The sequence below is a fragment of the Alosa sapidissima genome, chromosome 17 (assembly GCF_018492685.1).
Source record: "Alosa sapidissima isolate fAloSap1 chromosome 17, fAloSap1.pri, whole genome shotgun sequence".
Lineage (NCBI taxonomy): Eukaryota > Metazoa > Chordata > Actinopteri > Clupeiformes > Clupeidae > Alosa > Alosa sapidissima.
Genome location: NC_055973.1, coordinates 5,895,872 through 5,910,174, shown reverse-complemented (window position 1 = coordinate 5,910,174; position 14,303 = coordinate 5,895,872). Strand labels below are relative to the sequence as shown.

Here is a 14,303-nt window from a genome sequence, read left to right as displayed (position 1 = left end):
TGACACTGGCTAAAGCCTTCTTGTTCTTTGGTTTTGTCTTCCATGTTTGCAAAGCTATGAATATGATACTGTGCTGTGCTGCATGCACAATGACCACTAGTAACAGATCATGGGATCGTCCAGCAGTATTGCTCAAAATTGACCCATGTATCATCATCTTTATGCATCTTCTGCATATGTAAAGCTCTGTATGTATGATTTTATGTACTTGTAAACACAACTGCCTCTCCTTACCTCCCCTCCCCTTTCCTCTTCTCTCCTCCTCTCTCCTCTCCTCCCCTATTCTCTCCTCCCCTCTCTTCTTCTCTTCCTCTCCTCTTTTCCTCTCGTCCTCCTCCCCTCTCCTCTTCTCCTCTCCTCCTCTATCCTCTCCTCTTCTCCTCCCCTCTCCTCTCCTCCCCTCCTTCCCTCCCCTCTCCTCCTCTTCTCCTCTCCTCCTCTCTCCTCTCCTTCTCCCTGCAGGATGATTTCTACCAGCAGCTCCAGGCCATCAGGCAGCCCTGGCGCATCCCCAACGACACAGAGAGCGACATCCTGGAGCCCCCCGAGCAGGACAAGTGTGAGTGGCCCACTGGCCTCGGCCTGATGGACAACACGTGTCTGTCTCTATGTGCATCAATTAGTCTCTTTTTTCTCTCCTCTGTCTGTCTTGGTTGCCTCTCCCCATCTGTCTCTCTTTCTGTCTGTCTGTCTCTCTGTCTGTCTGTCTGTCTCACTGTCTGTTTGCTAGTTTATTATTCATGTTATGTTCTATTTCCCGCTTGTTCCTTTATTTTATTATAATTTCCCATTTCTCTCTCTTTCTCTCTCTCGTTTTGTGTATGTTTGTGTTTATTGTAATGCTGTTCCACCACACAAACACACACACACACACACACACACTTGGCCTGTAATGTTGCACCACAACCTTCAGAAGAGTTATGTTATGGTTTGCTGTCATGTCATTTCTGTAAATCTTCTCCAGACTTATTACCATTCGATGCTTCCCTTCTCCCTTAGTTCTGGAATTGAAAAATCTGCATCTCGTCAGATCATTTATAAGCCTGCTCTAGTGTGCCAGCACTCTTCTGTTCCTTATTACAGAGGACTTATGTGTACGTGGGGGCTTACACCTTGTGTGGCTTGGGTCCTGAAAAATGGCCTTTTTACTTTCATTATGTTGATATTGTCTCACGGAGATATCTAGTATTTCATTTCCAGGGCTTACTTGAAAGATTTATACCTTACTTGGAGCTAATCAATGACTTACTGCCCAAAATCATATTCTCCAGTTTCTCATAAATTGTCCATGGCCATTTCTCCTTGTCTTTGAAAGTGCTGTTGCAAGATCAGGTCTTCCTCAAGGAGCCATTTGTCCATTAATGAGTTGAATATACTGCTATGGTGTTGAGATTGTGTTTAATACGTGGGCCACAGCCAACACTGAGGCTGCGCTGCACAGTTGAACTCAGATTCAATCTCACAGAGGGCCATCTATTCATTATCCTCAGCTACACGTGTGTGTGTGTGTGTATGTGTGTGTGTGTGTGTGTGTGTGTGTGTGTGTGTGTGTGTGTGTGTGTGTGTGTGTGTGTGTGTGTACAGTATGTGTGTGCGCGTATGTGTGTGTGTGTGCGTATGTACGTGTGAGTGTGTGTGTGTGTAAGTGTGCACGTAGGTGTGTGTGTGTGTAAGTGTGCACGTAGGTGTGTGTGTGTGTGTGTGTGTGTGTGCGTATGTACGTGTGAGTGTGTGTGTGTGTGTGTGTGTGTGTGCGTGTGTGTATGTGCGTGCGTGCGTGTGTGTGTGTGTGTGTGCGTGTGTGTATGTGCGTGCGTGTGTGTGTGTTTACAGAGGATTAAGCAGAATAATAATACATAGAACACATAGATGCTCACAGCGTCTCTGCATTTCTGTGCTGCATTGTTGCTTTGTGTGTGAGAAAACTTTTCACTTTTGTTACCATGGACTGAGAACATCCTGAAAAATGAAAATGTTCTCAAATTGATATTATATAATTGCCTTGGTAAACAAATTATTGGCTCACTGGGCAACCAGAAATCACAGTGCGTGGGGAAATTCGCTGACCGGCTAAGCTTGATGGGTCAGGGGGGGTATGGGTCTTGCTCAAGCCAAACACACACTAGCTTGGCATCGGACTACAATGTTAAGTGCATGTGACGGGTCTCGCCGAGGGATGGTCGGTGTTGGTCTCTGACACAGGATTTTATTAAATGTTGAAATCTATCTTCATAATTTCCAGTAAAGGAAGGCGGTGTGTGTGTGTGTGGGGGGGGGGGGGGGGGGGGGGTTCTGTCATGCCAGCTGTGTGTTTTGAAGAAGAAGAAAAACAAAAACAAGAGCAAGAAGATGTGTAAGCCACAGACTGCTGGTGAAGAGGGTCTAGGTGTGTACATGTACACATATGTGTCAGACAGGTCAGATGATGGGGACATAGCTGAAGAGGAAGACTGGTCAGTGTTTTGTGAGTGTCTATTGTATGTCTATATGTGTGTGTGTCTACCTTTGTTTGCATCTGTATATGTGTGTGCCTGTGTGTATGTTGTGTGTGTGTGTGTGTGTGTGTGTGTATGTGTGTGTGTGTGTGTGTGTGTGCGCGTGCGTGTGTGTGTGTGCGTGCGTATGTGCGTGTGTGCGTGTGTGCGTGTGTGTGTGTGTGTGTGGGGTGTGTATAGGTACAGCTCACTGGCACCCCTACCCACACACACACGCACACATATTCTTTGTGCCAGTGCATGTTTAAGGGCTGGCGCAAAGTCTATGGCAGAGGAGACGGCGAACAGAAAAGCAAAGAAAAGGGAGGAGGAGAAAAGAGTGGAAAAGATCTACAACAATTTCCTGTTATTTTAGAGACTTTGCCGTCGGGGTAACCGCTAACCTCAACAAAGATGAAAGAGACCCGCCTCCTGTCCCCTCTCCACGTCCCAGTCCCGCCCTGCAGTGGGGGGGGGGGGGGGGGGCTTTGTGACCCAAGCGGACCCCGAGTCCCTTAAAAGACGTTTGATTTACACCTGCTGTCCAGTCCAGCCAGGGCCCATTTCAGTCTGATTAGCGCTGATTAATTCCCTCTGATTCTCAGCGCCGTAATCATTTCCATGCCGTTAATGAGCAGGGGGGGGGGGGGGGGGGGGGCATAACGAGTACAGTATTTTATGAGCCAATGAAAACACAGTTATGGAAATCCACAATTAATTTCGTCTCTTGCCAGAAAATGCTTAGGCAATGCTGTGGGACTGCCCCGCTGCTCTGGCACTGCGTAGTTTTCATATGCTGTTATATGGGTTTCTGCTCCTGTGTTTGTGTTGTCCGTAATTGGAAATTAATGTTGTTGTTTGTTTGGCGGCTGTTTCAGGTAGCCAGAGCGTGCGGGATGCCAATAAAAGATCTGTCTTTTCAGGTAGGTTGCGTCACTAGCATCTGTCTATCAGCACCACGCTCTCTCTCTCTCTCTCTCTCTCACACACACACACACATCTCAGTCAATAAACCACAGGCTTGGTAGACATCATATGGGGCTCCAGGGTCACAAAACAAACACAGATGGGCCTGTTGGTGGAATGCCTTCTCCTGTACGTGGCACATGCCTCACGGTCTGTCAATAGGCTCACCCCGCCCGACAAACCGCCACCTCCATCATCAGTGACTCACGGGCCTCCATGTTGGTTTATGGAGCCTGGAGTGGCTCTGTGTACTCTTTAAGGATGGTGTGTGTGAGTGTGAGGATGGAGTGGTTGAGAGGACACGTAATGCCACTGAAATGCATGCTGTGTGTGTGTGTGTGTGCATGCTGTGTGTGTGTGTGTGTGTGTGTTTTTGGAGGGGCTGGTGGTGGTGGAGTGGGGGGGATGGGTTGGGTTTCCATAGCGCCCAGCATCGCTGCGGTGGGAAATAGCGAGTGTGGTGGTGCCCTCTATTAAGACAGGCTGGTGCCACATTAACGTATGCTGGAGCAGAGCAGAGGGCACAGGAAGGGCTGGATGGAAGGGAGAGAGAGAGAGAGAGTGATGGAGAGACAGAAAAAGGGAGAGAGGCAGAGAGAGAGAGAAGTTGACAGAGGGAGGAGAGAAAGTGTGAGAGAGAGAAAGAGAGAGAGAGAGAGAGAGAGAGTGGGGTGGTACGTCTGCGGTTGTGCCTTTTTGTGGCGTCGGAGGCCCCAGTGATATTTCACAGTGTGAAAGGAGACAGGTCTGGAGGTCTGGAACAGCTCGACTCGGCAGAGACAGAGGGAGGAAAGGAGAGAGAGATGGAAAGACGGAGGAACGGGAGGAGAGAGAAGGAAAGAACGAAAGAACCAGGGTTATCGGAGTAGCACTACGGAACCAAAGATGCTTAGCCAAACCCTGGATGCTGTCAGCGCTGACATCATTGGAGAGGCCGACATAGTCACACACACACACACACACACATACACACAGTACACAGACACTCAACAGATCACATCTATACAATGTCTTTCCTTCACACACACAGACACAAACTCATCAGAGCACACTTGGGCGCATACTGTAGATGCACACACAAACACACACACACACACACACACACATTTACAGTACAGTAAAAAAGGCATACAATGCAAACACACGCCATACAATACTTTCAACACGCGCGCACACACACACACACACACACACACACACACACACACACACACACACACATACAGTAAAATACAACTGTGGCAGACAGTGGGCATCGGCTCTGTGCTTTTCCACTCAATGTTTATCTTTGACATGTTCAAATAGAGAAGAGTGTTTTTACTGTAATTGCTGCGGTTATTAGTCCTCTTAGTGGTAGGACACGTCTGAATGGGGGTTGCTATGAGACTGATGTTTTCCTCTCGTTCCTCCATAGGTCTGTAGCAGCACAGGAGCCAGAGACTGAGACCGACACCCCCACCTACCCTTATGCAAGCTAACAGGCATTTTCAATACTGCGTACTGCACTGTAAAGAGAGAGACATTATTTTTGTAACCCACAGAAAAGAAGATTGTGTACTTTTTTCCACGGAGATTCAATATTTCGTAGCTCCATCTTCTTTGGTTCTGTGTGATTACTGTTCTGTGTGTGGAGTGGACATATGAAAAATAAAATAGAGAATGTAAAAACATTATTTTTAAGGAATGACAAAACCGTAGCCATTATTTCAAAAAATAAAATAAAAGCTAGATTTTGAGCATGTATGTATTTAGTTGTGGAATGAAGGGATATTTAGTTGATTCCATGTGGCCTTGCTGCAGTAGACACGCACACATTGCATCTTCCAGTGCAACCATTAATGAATGTCCATGTTTTTTTCACATGCTCTTTTGATACAGCCGCCAGCGGGTTGGCTAACAATTTCAGAGACTGTGAAGTTTGCATCAGGCATGCTGTTTTCTTCTTTGTTTTATTATTTTTGTTATATGTAAGAAATAAATGCATATTTTTTACGGTTTAGATTTATTGCTTGTGTGTTGGGAAATTGTTGGAATGTTTACTTTGGATCCTCAGTTCATTATTTGTAAACTGTCTGTCTCCCCCACCTGTTTCTGTGAACTCCTATCTATAACAAGTTAAAGTAGTTTTTAAAATAAAAAATATGTTTCCTATGATGTTCTATGTTTTTATATGATCATAAATATACAACTTGCCTATTATTAATTGTATTTTCAAGGATTTCTTCTACATTCTGTATTCATAATGCATTATGCTTAAATCATTTTTCCTCACTCTCCATCCATCTAGTATTCTCTCCATTCTTCATTATCTCTTTCCTCTTATCTTCTCTCTTCATTCTTTCTCTCGTGCACACACACTCATATTATCCTTCACACACACACACACACACACACACACACACACACATTCTCTCTCTCCTCTCATCCCTTCTCTTGACACAGTCCTGTGATCATATGCGGTAAGGTTAGACCCAGGTCAGAACACCCATCTTCCCAACATTTCTGCAGTGTACTGTACATGCAAATGACTTAACCATGCTGCACTCAGTGACTCTATGAAATGGGAGAGGCGCCGGCTGCTACTTCCAGCTGCTTTTCCTCTGTTTTTCTTTCTCTCTCTCTCTCTCTCTCTCTCTCTCTCTCTCTGGGCATAGATTTCAGTGACACTGGCTCCAGGTCTTCTCCATCAGCCCTGTTCAAATCACTCTGGTTGCCTATGGTCCAAAAGTGTCGTTTTGACAGTTACAATGTCCAAAGGACATCATCCTTCACCTTTGAGAAGAACCCCCCCCCCCCCCCACCACCACCACCACCATCCCCTCTCCTAATGTCCTTCCTTTTTGGGGAATGGCCTTATTGTTCTCACTGCTTGAGTATGATACTCAATATTCAGTGCTTGTGGGTTGTGCTCAGACTGCTGAGAAATTGGCGAATGACATCAAGCGGTCATACAGTAACTGAGCCTTGCTCTGTGCTGTGCTGTGCAGACTGTACTCTTGCACCCACTCCTACTGTTTTTTTTATGGCTGCGCTTACAGTAAGCGTCGTTAGGACTCCCATTGATCTGGTCAGGCGGGACGCGGATGAAAAGGAACCCGCTGATGGCATGCATGAGAAGTTTGAGAGAGGGGTGTAAACGCTTCTCGCTTTTTTGTTGTTAGTTTTTTTTTTCTTTTGGTGAGAGATAGATAGAGAGAGGAGGAGGTGGGGGGGGGGGGGGTGCTTTTTGTCGTTAGCTGTCTCTGTCTTTGTTGTGTGTGAGGGCAGGGTTGGTTGGTTGGTGGTGGGTGTGTGTGTGAGGGCAGGGTTGGTTGGTGGTGGGTGTGTGAGGACAGGGAACCAAGGGTGTTTCTGTGGATGCCAGCATGACATTCTGGTGATTGGGTTGTTTTATGTGAACACCCACACCTACACCCACACACACACACACACCGCCTGGTGAGGGTGGTGTGGTAGGGGTGAGGATGCCGGCTAGACGTCAGCGTGAGATCAGTCTGTCTGGTGTGAACACAAACACGATCACACACACACACACACATGCCACCCCACAGAGATGAGCCACCCAGTCCTGCTCCACCTGATCATTTCCTGAAGGCCATGCCACGCCAAAAAACTGGAATGCAGCCCCCTTACACCCTTTTAGCTGAAAACAGGATGTGGTTGAGAGAAAGAACGCCTCTCCTCTCCCTGTGAAAGTCAATGATTGAACACTCATCAAAGAGAATGTTAATACGAGTGAGAATCCAAGCAAGATTTCATTAAACATGGTATGTGTGCCATCTCTGCAAGCTCTTCCCCTTAGTTGTTTAGACTGGTGGGAATCATAGACAGGATGTGGTCAGAGGCAGCAGGGTTTAGAGGCGTCTTTTGGACAGGGTTGAAACCTACCGTCGCACATAAATGCGTCTTCTCTGAAGTATCGTAGAGGGGGAATCGTTGTTTTATCGCCTGATTGGGGTCGACTCAAGTCAGCAGAGACGGACTGTTGCTGGATCGGAGCTGCCTCCGACGATCGCTTCCCAGAATTCAACAGCGAGTGACATCATCCTCGTCTTTCAGTTCACCCCTTGAAGAAACTACTGAAGCCTGCGCCAAAGTTGTTGAGAGTTTACGCGAAATGGAAACGCTCGGCACGTCGCTCCACCACAAGTCAAATTGATAATGGGCATCAATGCTTCCCGCCACACACTCCCAATCATGTGTTTCTGCTTTGCCTGTTTCTTGTTTTTTCATGCGCCACGTCAGCAGTAAGTATTAATGCTCCTTTCGGAATTGACGTTGGGGAGAAGAGGCTAATTTGGGCTCCACCAAGAGGCCTAGTCGCTGCCACACAGATGTCTGTGAGGAATGCGTTTCTGCGTTTCATGTGCCTATAGGACGGGCTCTCTGATGTGCTATAACCCACATGGGGCTCTTGCATTATTCACTCAAGCGTTCAGATCGGCCTCAGCGTCATGGAAACTTGCTTTGATATCATTTCACTACATCTCTCTTCATCGTTCTCTCTCTTTCTCGCTCTCTCTCTGTCTCTGCGAAGTTGAAACAAGGGACTCATAGATGCGTATTCCGATATGGATATAGCATATAGGATATGGTAAAAAAAAACAATTCTTGGGAGTAAGAGGGTAATCAAAGGGGGCTCTGCGTGGAGCGATTTGTGTGCAGCGGTGGATTTGGTCTCTTGCCCACTGACTAATGACATATATTAGACGCGGTAAGGGTTATCTTCTCCAGGGTTCAACCGCTCCAATATCCTCTGGTTACCAGAGTCCCCAGTGAGCGAACACTTTCAAAGCCACTGTGGGGTCGAGGCCGAGGGCCACCCAGATAGTCTGTGGCGGGCGGGCAGATTCACGCCACACTGAAGCTCAGACCACCATCAGTGGTCAGCTGACCGGCCTCTGTGCCGTATTTACGACAGAACAAAGTAATATTAATCCTGACATGGAGTACAAATAAATCTATGGTGGGGAGCAAGTATGCTTTGAAGCAGTATACATGACAGTCCTTGTTCCCAGAGTGTGTATTTGTGTGTGCGTGTGTATGTGTGTTTGAGGCAGTGGTAGTGGTGTGCATACATATGTTTAAATGTATGTCTGTGTGCAAGGTTATGTGTGTCAGCATCAGCAAGACTGAGTGTTTCTCAATGTAGGTTTGCATGCTTACGTGTATCATGTATGTGCTATTAATAAGCAGACTAGGGATATTTCAAAAAGGAAAGCCCAAAGCACACTGTGTGTGTGTGTGTGTGTGTGTGCCCTGCCATATGAAGCACTTTCTCGCTGAATGGAGATTGGAACTATGGCTCTGTGCAAACTCGACAGACCAGTGTTGGATTTCTCTGGTAATGTGGGGACCACCATCCCGGATTAATTATGCTGTAAAAAAAGACCCCACAATCTGAAGAGAAGGATGTTTGCACGGATGATTTTATGATTTGTTTGATTGAAAACACAATTAGGCTCAATCTTTTCCTTCATTCTCCTCACTCTCATTCAGTTTTCTGCACTGCAAATGTTCAGCTCCTTCCAATTGTTATAATTAAACATTTCCCTTGTGTGTGTCTGTAAAAGTGTTATTTTTTTTTCTCCAAGTAGCCTGGTCTTTGTTTGCGCGAAATCATCCCTCAGAAGTCCCGGAAAACAAATGACATCCTTGCATCTCTTAAAAGAGCTTAGTGTAATCAAAATCATTTGAGCAGCGCTTTAATGCCTTCATTTTAACAGAACAAAAGGACATACAGAGGCTATCCGTGGCATGAGACAGGAACTGCTCTGAAGCCCTTGTTCCGGAGCTAACCACAATGAACGAGCTGCCTGGGCAGCAGAGCAGGTAGTCAGCCACGAATCAATTCAAACGCACATGTGTTGTCAATCTTTTATCCTTCCTACATGGGTTCTTATGTAGAGTTTAGCCAAAGTCCTTTTAGGCAAGTCCCTCCACTCGGCGACCATATTGCAACGCTTTTTGGACACTCATCGGGCATCCTATTCAGCAGAAATGCGCCTGCGCAATAACCTGGCAATAGCCAGATGAATTTCGCTCCGCCTAGCTCCACTCATCCATCTGGAACCGATCCATTGAAGTGTTGCTTCAGAAGGCTGGGCCTAATCAAAAAATGCTTGCATATGATTGAATAAGCCACTTGTCCGTCATCTATTGACGTGCTACTTCAACCACTCACATCGAAGCCAACCCGTGACGCTAATAACAGACTCACAGTCGCTTCTACGCTATGTCACATCTATGAAACTCCCGCCCTGCGTCCTGATTGGCTAAACCATAAAGTTGGTTGGAGAAATCACTCTCAATAGAGCTGGTAAGTCCCGCCCTTTCCGCTGGACCTCTAGATTGAAAAATCGTCAATGCAAGTGAATGTGAGAAAATAATTATTTTCTGGTCCCGTTTGATTTGTGCCATGAATGTGAACATACGTTGTCTGTGAATTTTTAATATAAAATTTCGTGTAAAGAATGCTACAATTGAGCGGGTAGAAGTTTGATGCGGTTAAACTTTGTGTGAGAGCACTTTGTGGACTACAACTTTCCGCTAGACGACAGATCACTAGTTTCCCATAACAACCATCAGTTGGTCGAGATGTAGAGGGTTATTAAGATCGACTTTGAACACAGTGAACCATACAACTTTACAATCACACTGTATCGTAGTGTTAATGTGTTGAGTGAAGCTAGACATGTTTCAAATATTTTTGTTACCATGTGTGTTTATTCCTGCCGTTACAAAAACTAGCATCTCAGTTAATGTTAGCGATTAGAGCTAGCTCACGTCACAGGCGACATGTAGTCTTTCTCGTTATGTCTTTTCCACAACTGATAGCCGAAGAATCATATAATATACTGTCAAACTCGTAACATGAAAAATTATATTAAAAATTCACAGACGACATATGTTCACATTCATGGCACAAATCAAACGGGACCAGAAAATAATTATTTTCTCACATTCACTTGCATTGAAGATTTTTCAATCTAGAGGTCCAGCGGAAAGGGCGGGACTTACCAGCTCTATGGAAGAGGTCCCTACGACGGAGTATTAGGGCCACACATGAAGGAAAAAAATATTTTTGCCATGACGAGATTAAACTCAACATGTCGACTTTAAAGTCGCCATGTCAACATTAAACTCGACATTTCGAGAATAAAGTTGAAATGTAATATCGACTTTAATCTTGACGTATCGACTTTAATGTCGCCATGTCGACATTAAACTCAACATTTCGAGAATAAAGTTGAAATATCATGTCGACTTTAATCTCGACGTGTCGACATTAAACTCAACATTTTGAGAATAAAGTTAGTTTGGAGAGAGAACGACCGCTCGGGACGATTGAAAGGGAGGACGAATGAAACAATGCAACAAGTGCAACAATGATTCAGAGTGTTCGAGTGCAACAATGATTAGACATAAGCCTATATCATGTGGACAAAACATAGAACATATTAACCTACGTTGCTCAGCCAAATACTTTGCTGTTAGGTCCTTATCACGGAGTTACAGGCGATAAATGCGATGGTCAAAAGTAGCCTAAAGGTCATAGCGGTTTATTTATTTATTGTAGGCCTATTATTAAAGTGTTGTTCTAAACATTTAGTTGTTGCATCTGAATGTTCAACTTCATGCTTATGCACTAGAGGCATACTAGGCGCTCTCCCCAATCCTAGACTTTCACGTTGCTTGTTTGTAATGGACGCAAAACAGCCCATTACTGAATGTCTATGGAGGGACGAATGAAGCTGTCCTCCCGACCACCCCATGTAGGCTAGTAGCCTACTTGCACACATATGCACACAAAGTGCATAAATGAAGTGCATGCACACATATTCTCTCACGGGATCAAAATAGTATATATGCTTAAGCTATAGGCCTACCTGTGTTTCTAGCCTCCTATAGGCTACGTATTGCAAGTGAGACATGGAAAAGCAGTTTTAGAAAAATGAGTTTTGCCATGTTATCCTATGGAGAGTGACGCCCGTGGGTCATCAAGGGCAGTTATTTGGATGTGCAGTAGCCTTAACCACGTAAAACAGAGTGAAATAACATTTTGTATAGAAACATTATATCATTGGATACATATATTTTTCTAGCTATTTAGCCTAAACGGCATAGTATTTCCATAACCGCGAGACAGACTTCACGATGACGGCAATGATAGTTAACAGACAAGACGCAATCTATCTGAATATCTGCAATCTATCTGAAATAACACCTATTTGAAGCCCATTTTTCATGTAACATATTGTGTATTAGTGTAGGCTACATAGCTTAAACTGTGAGGCTATGTTTAAACAGTAGGGCCTATTGCGAGTTTAATGTCAGCATGTCGACTTTAAAGTCGACACGTCGAGATTAAAGTAGAAATTGATATTTCAACTTTATTCTCGAAATGTCGAGTTTAATGTCGACATGGCGACTTTAAAGTCGACACGTCGAGATTAAAGTCGACATTAAATTTCAACTTTATTCTCGAAATGTCGAGTTTAATGTCGACATGTCGACTTTAAAGTCAACATGTCGAGTTTAATCTCGCCATGGCAAAAATATTTTTTCTCTTCATGTGTGGCCCTAATACTCCGTCGTAGGTCCCAGATGGATGTGAGTGAAGCTAGGCGGAGCTAAACGGAACGACATTCATCTGGCTAGGGTCAGGTTACCTGCGCAAAGGCTTCACGACACCAATCTTGCTCCAGCGGTGAGTTCACAACACATGATTGGCACGATGTCTTCACAACACACCATATAATTGGCTCAATGTATTCACATCACACCACATGATTGGCTCAATGTATTCACATGTCGACGTTTTGCCGAGGAAGGGGTGGGATATGTGTAGACAACGGTCATATTATAAATATGTAATATATATATATATATATATATATATATATATATATATATATATATATATATATATATATATAAATATGTAATATATATATATATATATATATATATATATATATATATAAGTAAGTATCTATCTATCTATCTATCTATCTATTGGCGTTACAAACAAACTCCATGCATTTCTATGGAGGATTTTTTGAGTGCTGTGTCTCCTCATTAGAAAGTCTCTGGATTAGCTAAAGGCAAATGCGCATCAGGAAACAGCTACAGAAATATTTACACCAACTGATAGGCTAACGATTCCCTGTTCACCTACTCCACCTGTCAATCATTCAATCAGCACAGGACAAACCTACACCCCTATCCAGGGCCTATCTGTCTGAATGGCGATATCGGCTAATCTGATAAGCTGCTGTGGCCTGCTTAAAGTGATCTCTGTCAGGCTAATGTTGGATCTTTATTGAGCTAATTGCCCATCTGATTACATTAATTGGTCCCATCTGTCAGGGGATCAGCCTCTTATTGCTGCCAAACCCAGCCTTTCATGCTTTGATTCTGGAGGCTAACCTGGACAGAACGCTGAATCGCATTAACGGAGTTGCGTCAGGGAAAGTCATGCCATAAGGTAAGGTAGGCTACTGTTGATCTCAAGACCATGAAAAATATAATTTTACAGATATTGTGGGATTTGAGATCATATTTTTGTTGAGTGCTAGCCAGAGGTCATGCTAAATACTGTTTTAGACATTGCTGCACAGGCGCTTTCCCAATGTAATCATAGATTTGAAATACCATGTACTTTGTCACAGCGATGCCTAGATGTGGACTGTTGAAATGTACTGCCAAAGCATTTCCCCTTCATTCTCATAACTAAATATGGATATTTGTGAACTTTTCATATCAGATTTCATTTGCTGAATGGCATGGAGATTTGCTTGAATGAAGGCAGCACTGTACCATGGCCTAGCCCCAGATAAGAGATAGCTCTGAGTCTGAACTAACCCTGGTCTGGCACACATTCACTAAATCCATGGCAGATTTGGCCCGTAACCAGGCCAGATCCAAGTTGATAGACAGCAGCTTTGATACTGGGCTTCATACATCTTACATCTCCTAGGGGACTGCTATTCCTCCTGTTGTGATTAGATAGATTGATAGATACTTTATTGATCCCCAGGGGAAATTCAAGGTCTCAGCAGCATACAGACAACACAAACACATTCTTTAACAGCAGAAAGAGTAATTAAAGTATATAATATAAAAACACAGCTAAGCCATAAGGGCAGTAGAAGATAACGAATGTGCTAAATATACTAAAATACAAATTATACTAACTCTTAATCTAAATCAATTCTAAAAACAGTATCCACATAGTGGTGATTAATCAATCAGAGGCGCTTGCAATGTCTGAGGCAGGGACTGAGCCTGTGATTCTCCGTGCATAGTAAGGTATGGTAAGGTGCTCTGTGTGAATGAGTGTCATGTTGGTAGTGCAATGGTGATAGAGGTCATGGTGATAGTGCAAATGAGTGAGTCCAACTGTGCAACAATGCAGAAATAAAGTAAAGTAAAGTCTATATATCTATATATTTAACTATTAAAAGAAAATGTATAAGTGTGGCCACAGTTCGGCTGTGGCATGGAGGGGGGGGGGGGGGGGGTTATGCATATGTGCTAATGTGCTAATATAGCACGCAAACAGTGAGGCATAAAGACAGTGGTAAAAGTGGCTAGTGGACAGACAGTATCCAAACATGGAGGGGGTGAAGAGGCAGACAGACTATGCAGAGAAGTCTATCTCTCCTCTTCCCTTAAGTGAGGCATTGAACAGTTGAGATTGAGACCTTCCCTGATGTCTTCCAGGTTGTTTTCTGAGAATCTTTGATGCCAAGCTGTTGGCCATCATACGTTCAGTGGTTAGGTTAACTCAAGGCCACTGAGTTCCCGTGCCTGGCCCTATTTCACATACGGTTTGAATGAGTGTTCGGTCATCGCTGC

At 44.3% G+C, this 14,303-nt stretch overlaps 2 protein-coding genes across 7 annotated transcripts in view; both read left to right on the top strand.

Moving 5' to 3' along the window:
- Positions 1-5,082, top strand: part of c17h8orf34 (chromosome 17 C8orf34 homolog) — a 91,513-nt gene extending 86,431 nt beyond the window's left edge. The window contains exons 13-15 of one of the 2 annotated variants that reach the window (XM_042067499.1): positions 463-559; positions 3,353-3,397; positions 4,855-5,082. In XM_042067499.1, coding sequence (XP_041923433.1) covers positions 463-559; positions 3,353-3,397; positions 4,855-4,862 — 150 coding nt within the window. In that variant the 3' untranslated portion in view covers positions 4,863-5,082. The remainder of the gene's footprint in view (positions 1-462; positions 560-3,352; positions 3,398-4,854) is intronic. The other variant, XM_042067500.1, reaches the window with a different exon arrangement.
- Positions 5,083-12,782: 7,700 nt separating this feature from the next.
- The window catches only part of sulf1 (sulfatase 1), a 120,254-nt gene continuing 118,733 nt past the window's right edge, over positions 12,783-14,303 (top strand). For all 5 annotated transcript variants that reach the window (XM_042067329.1, XM_042067326.1, XM_042067330.1 and 2 more), the window contains exon 1: positions 12,783-12,930. The gene's annotated coding sequence lies outside the window, so the exon portion shown is untranslated. The remainder of the gene's footprint in view (positions 12,931-14,303) is intronic.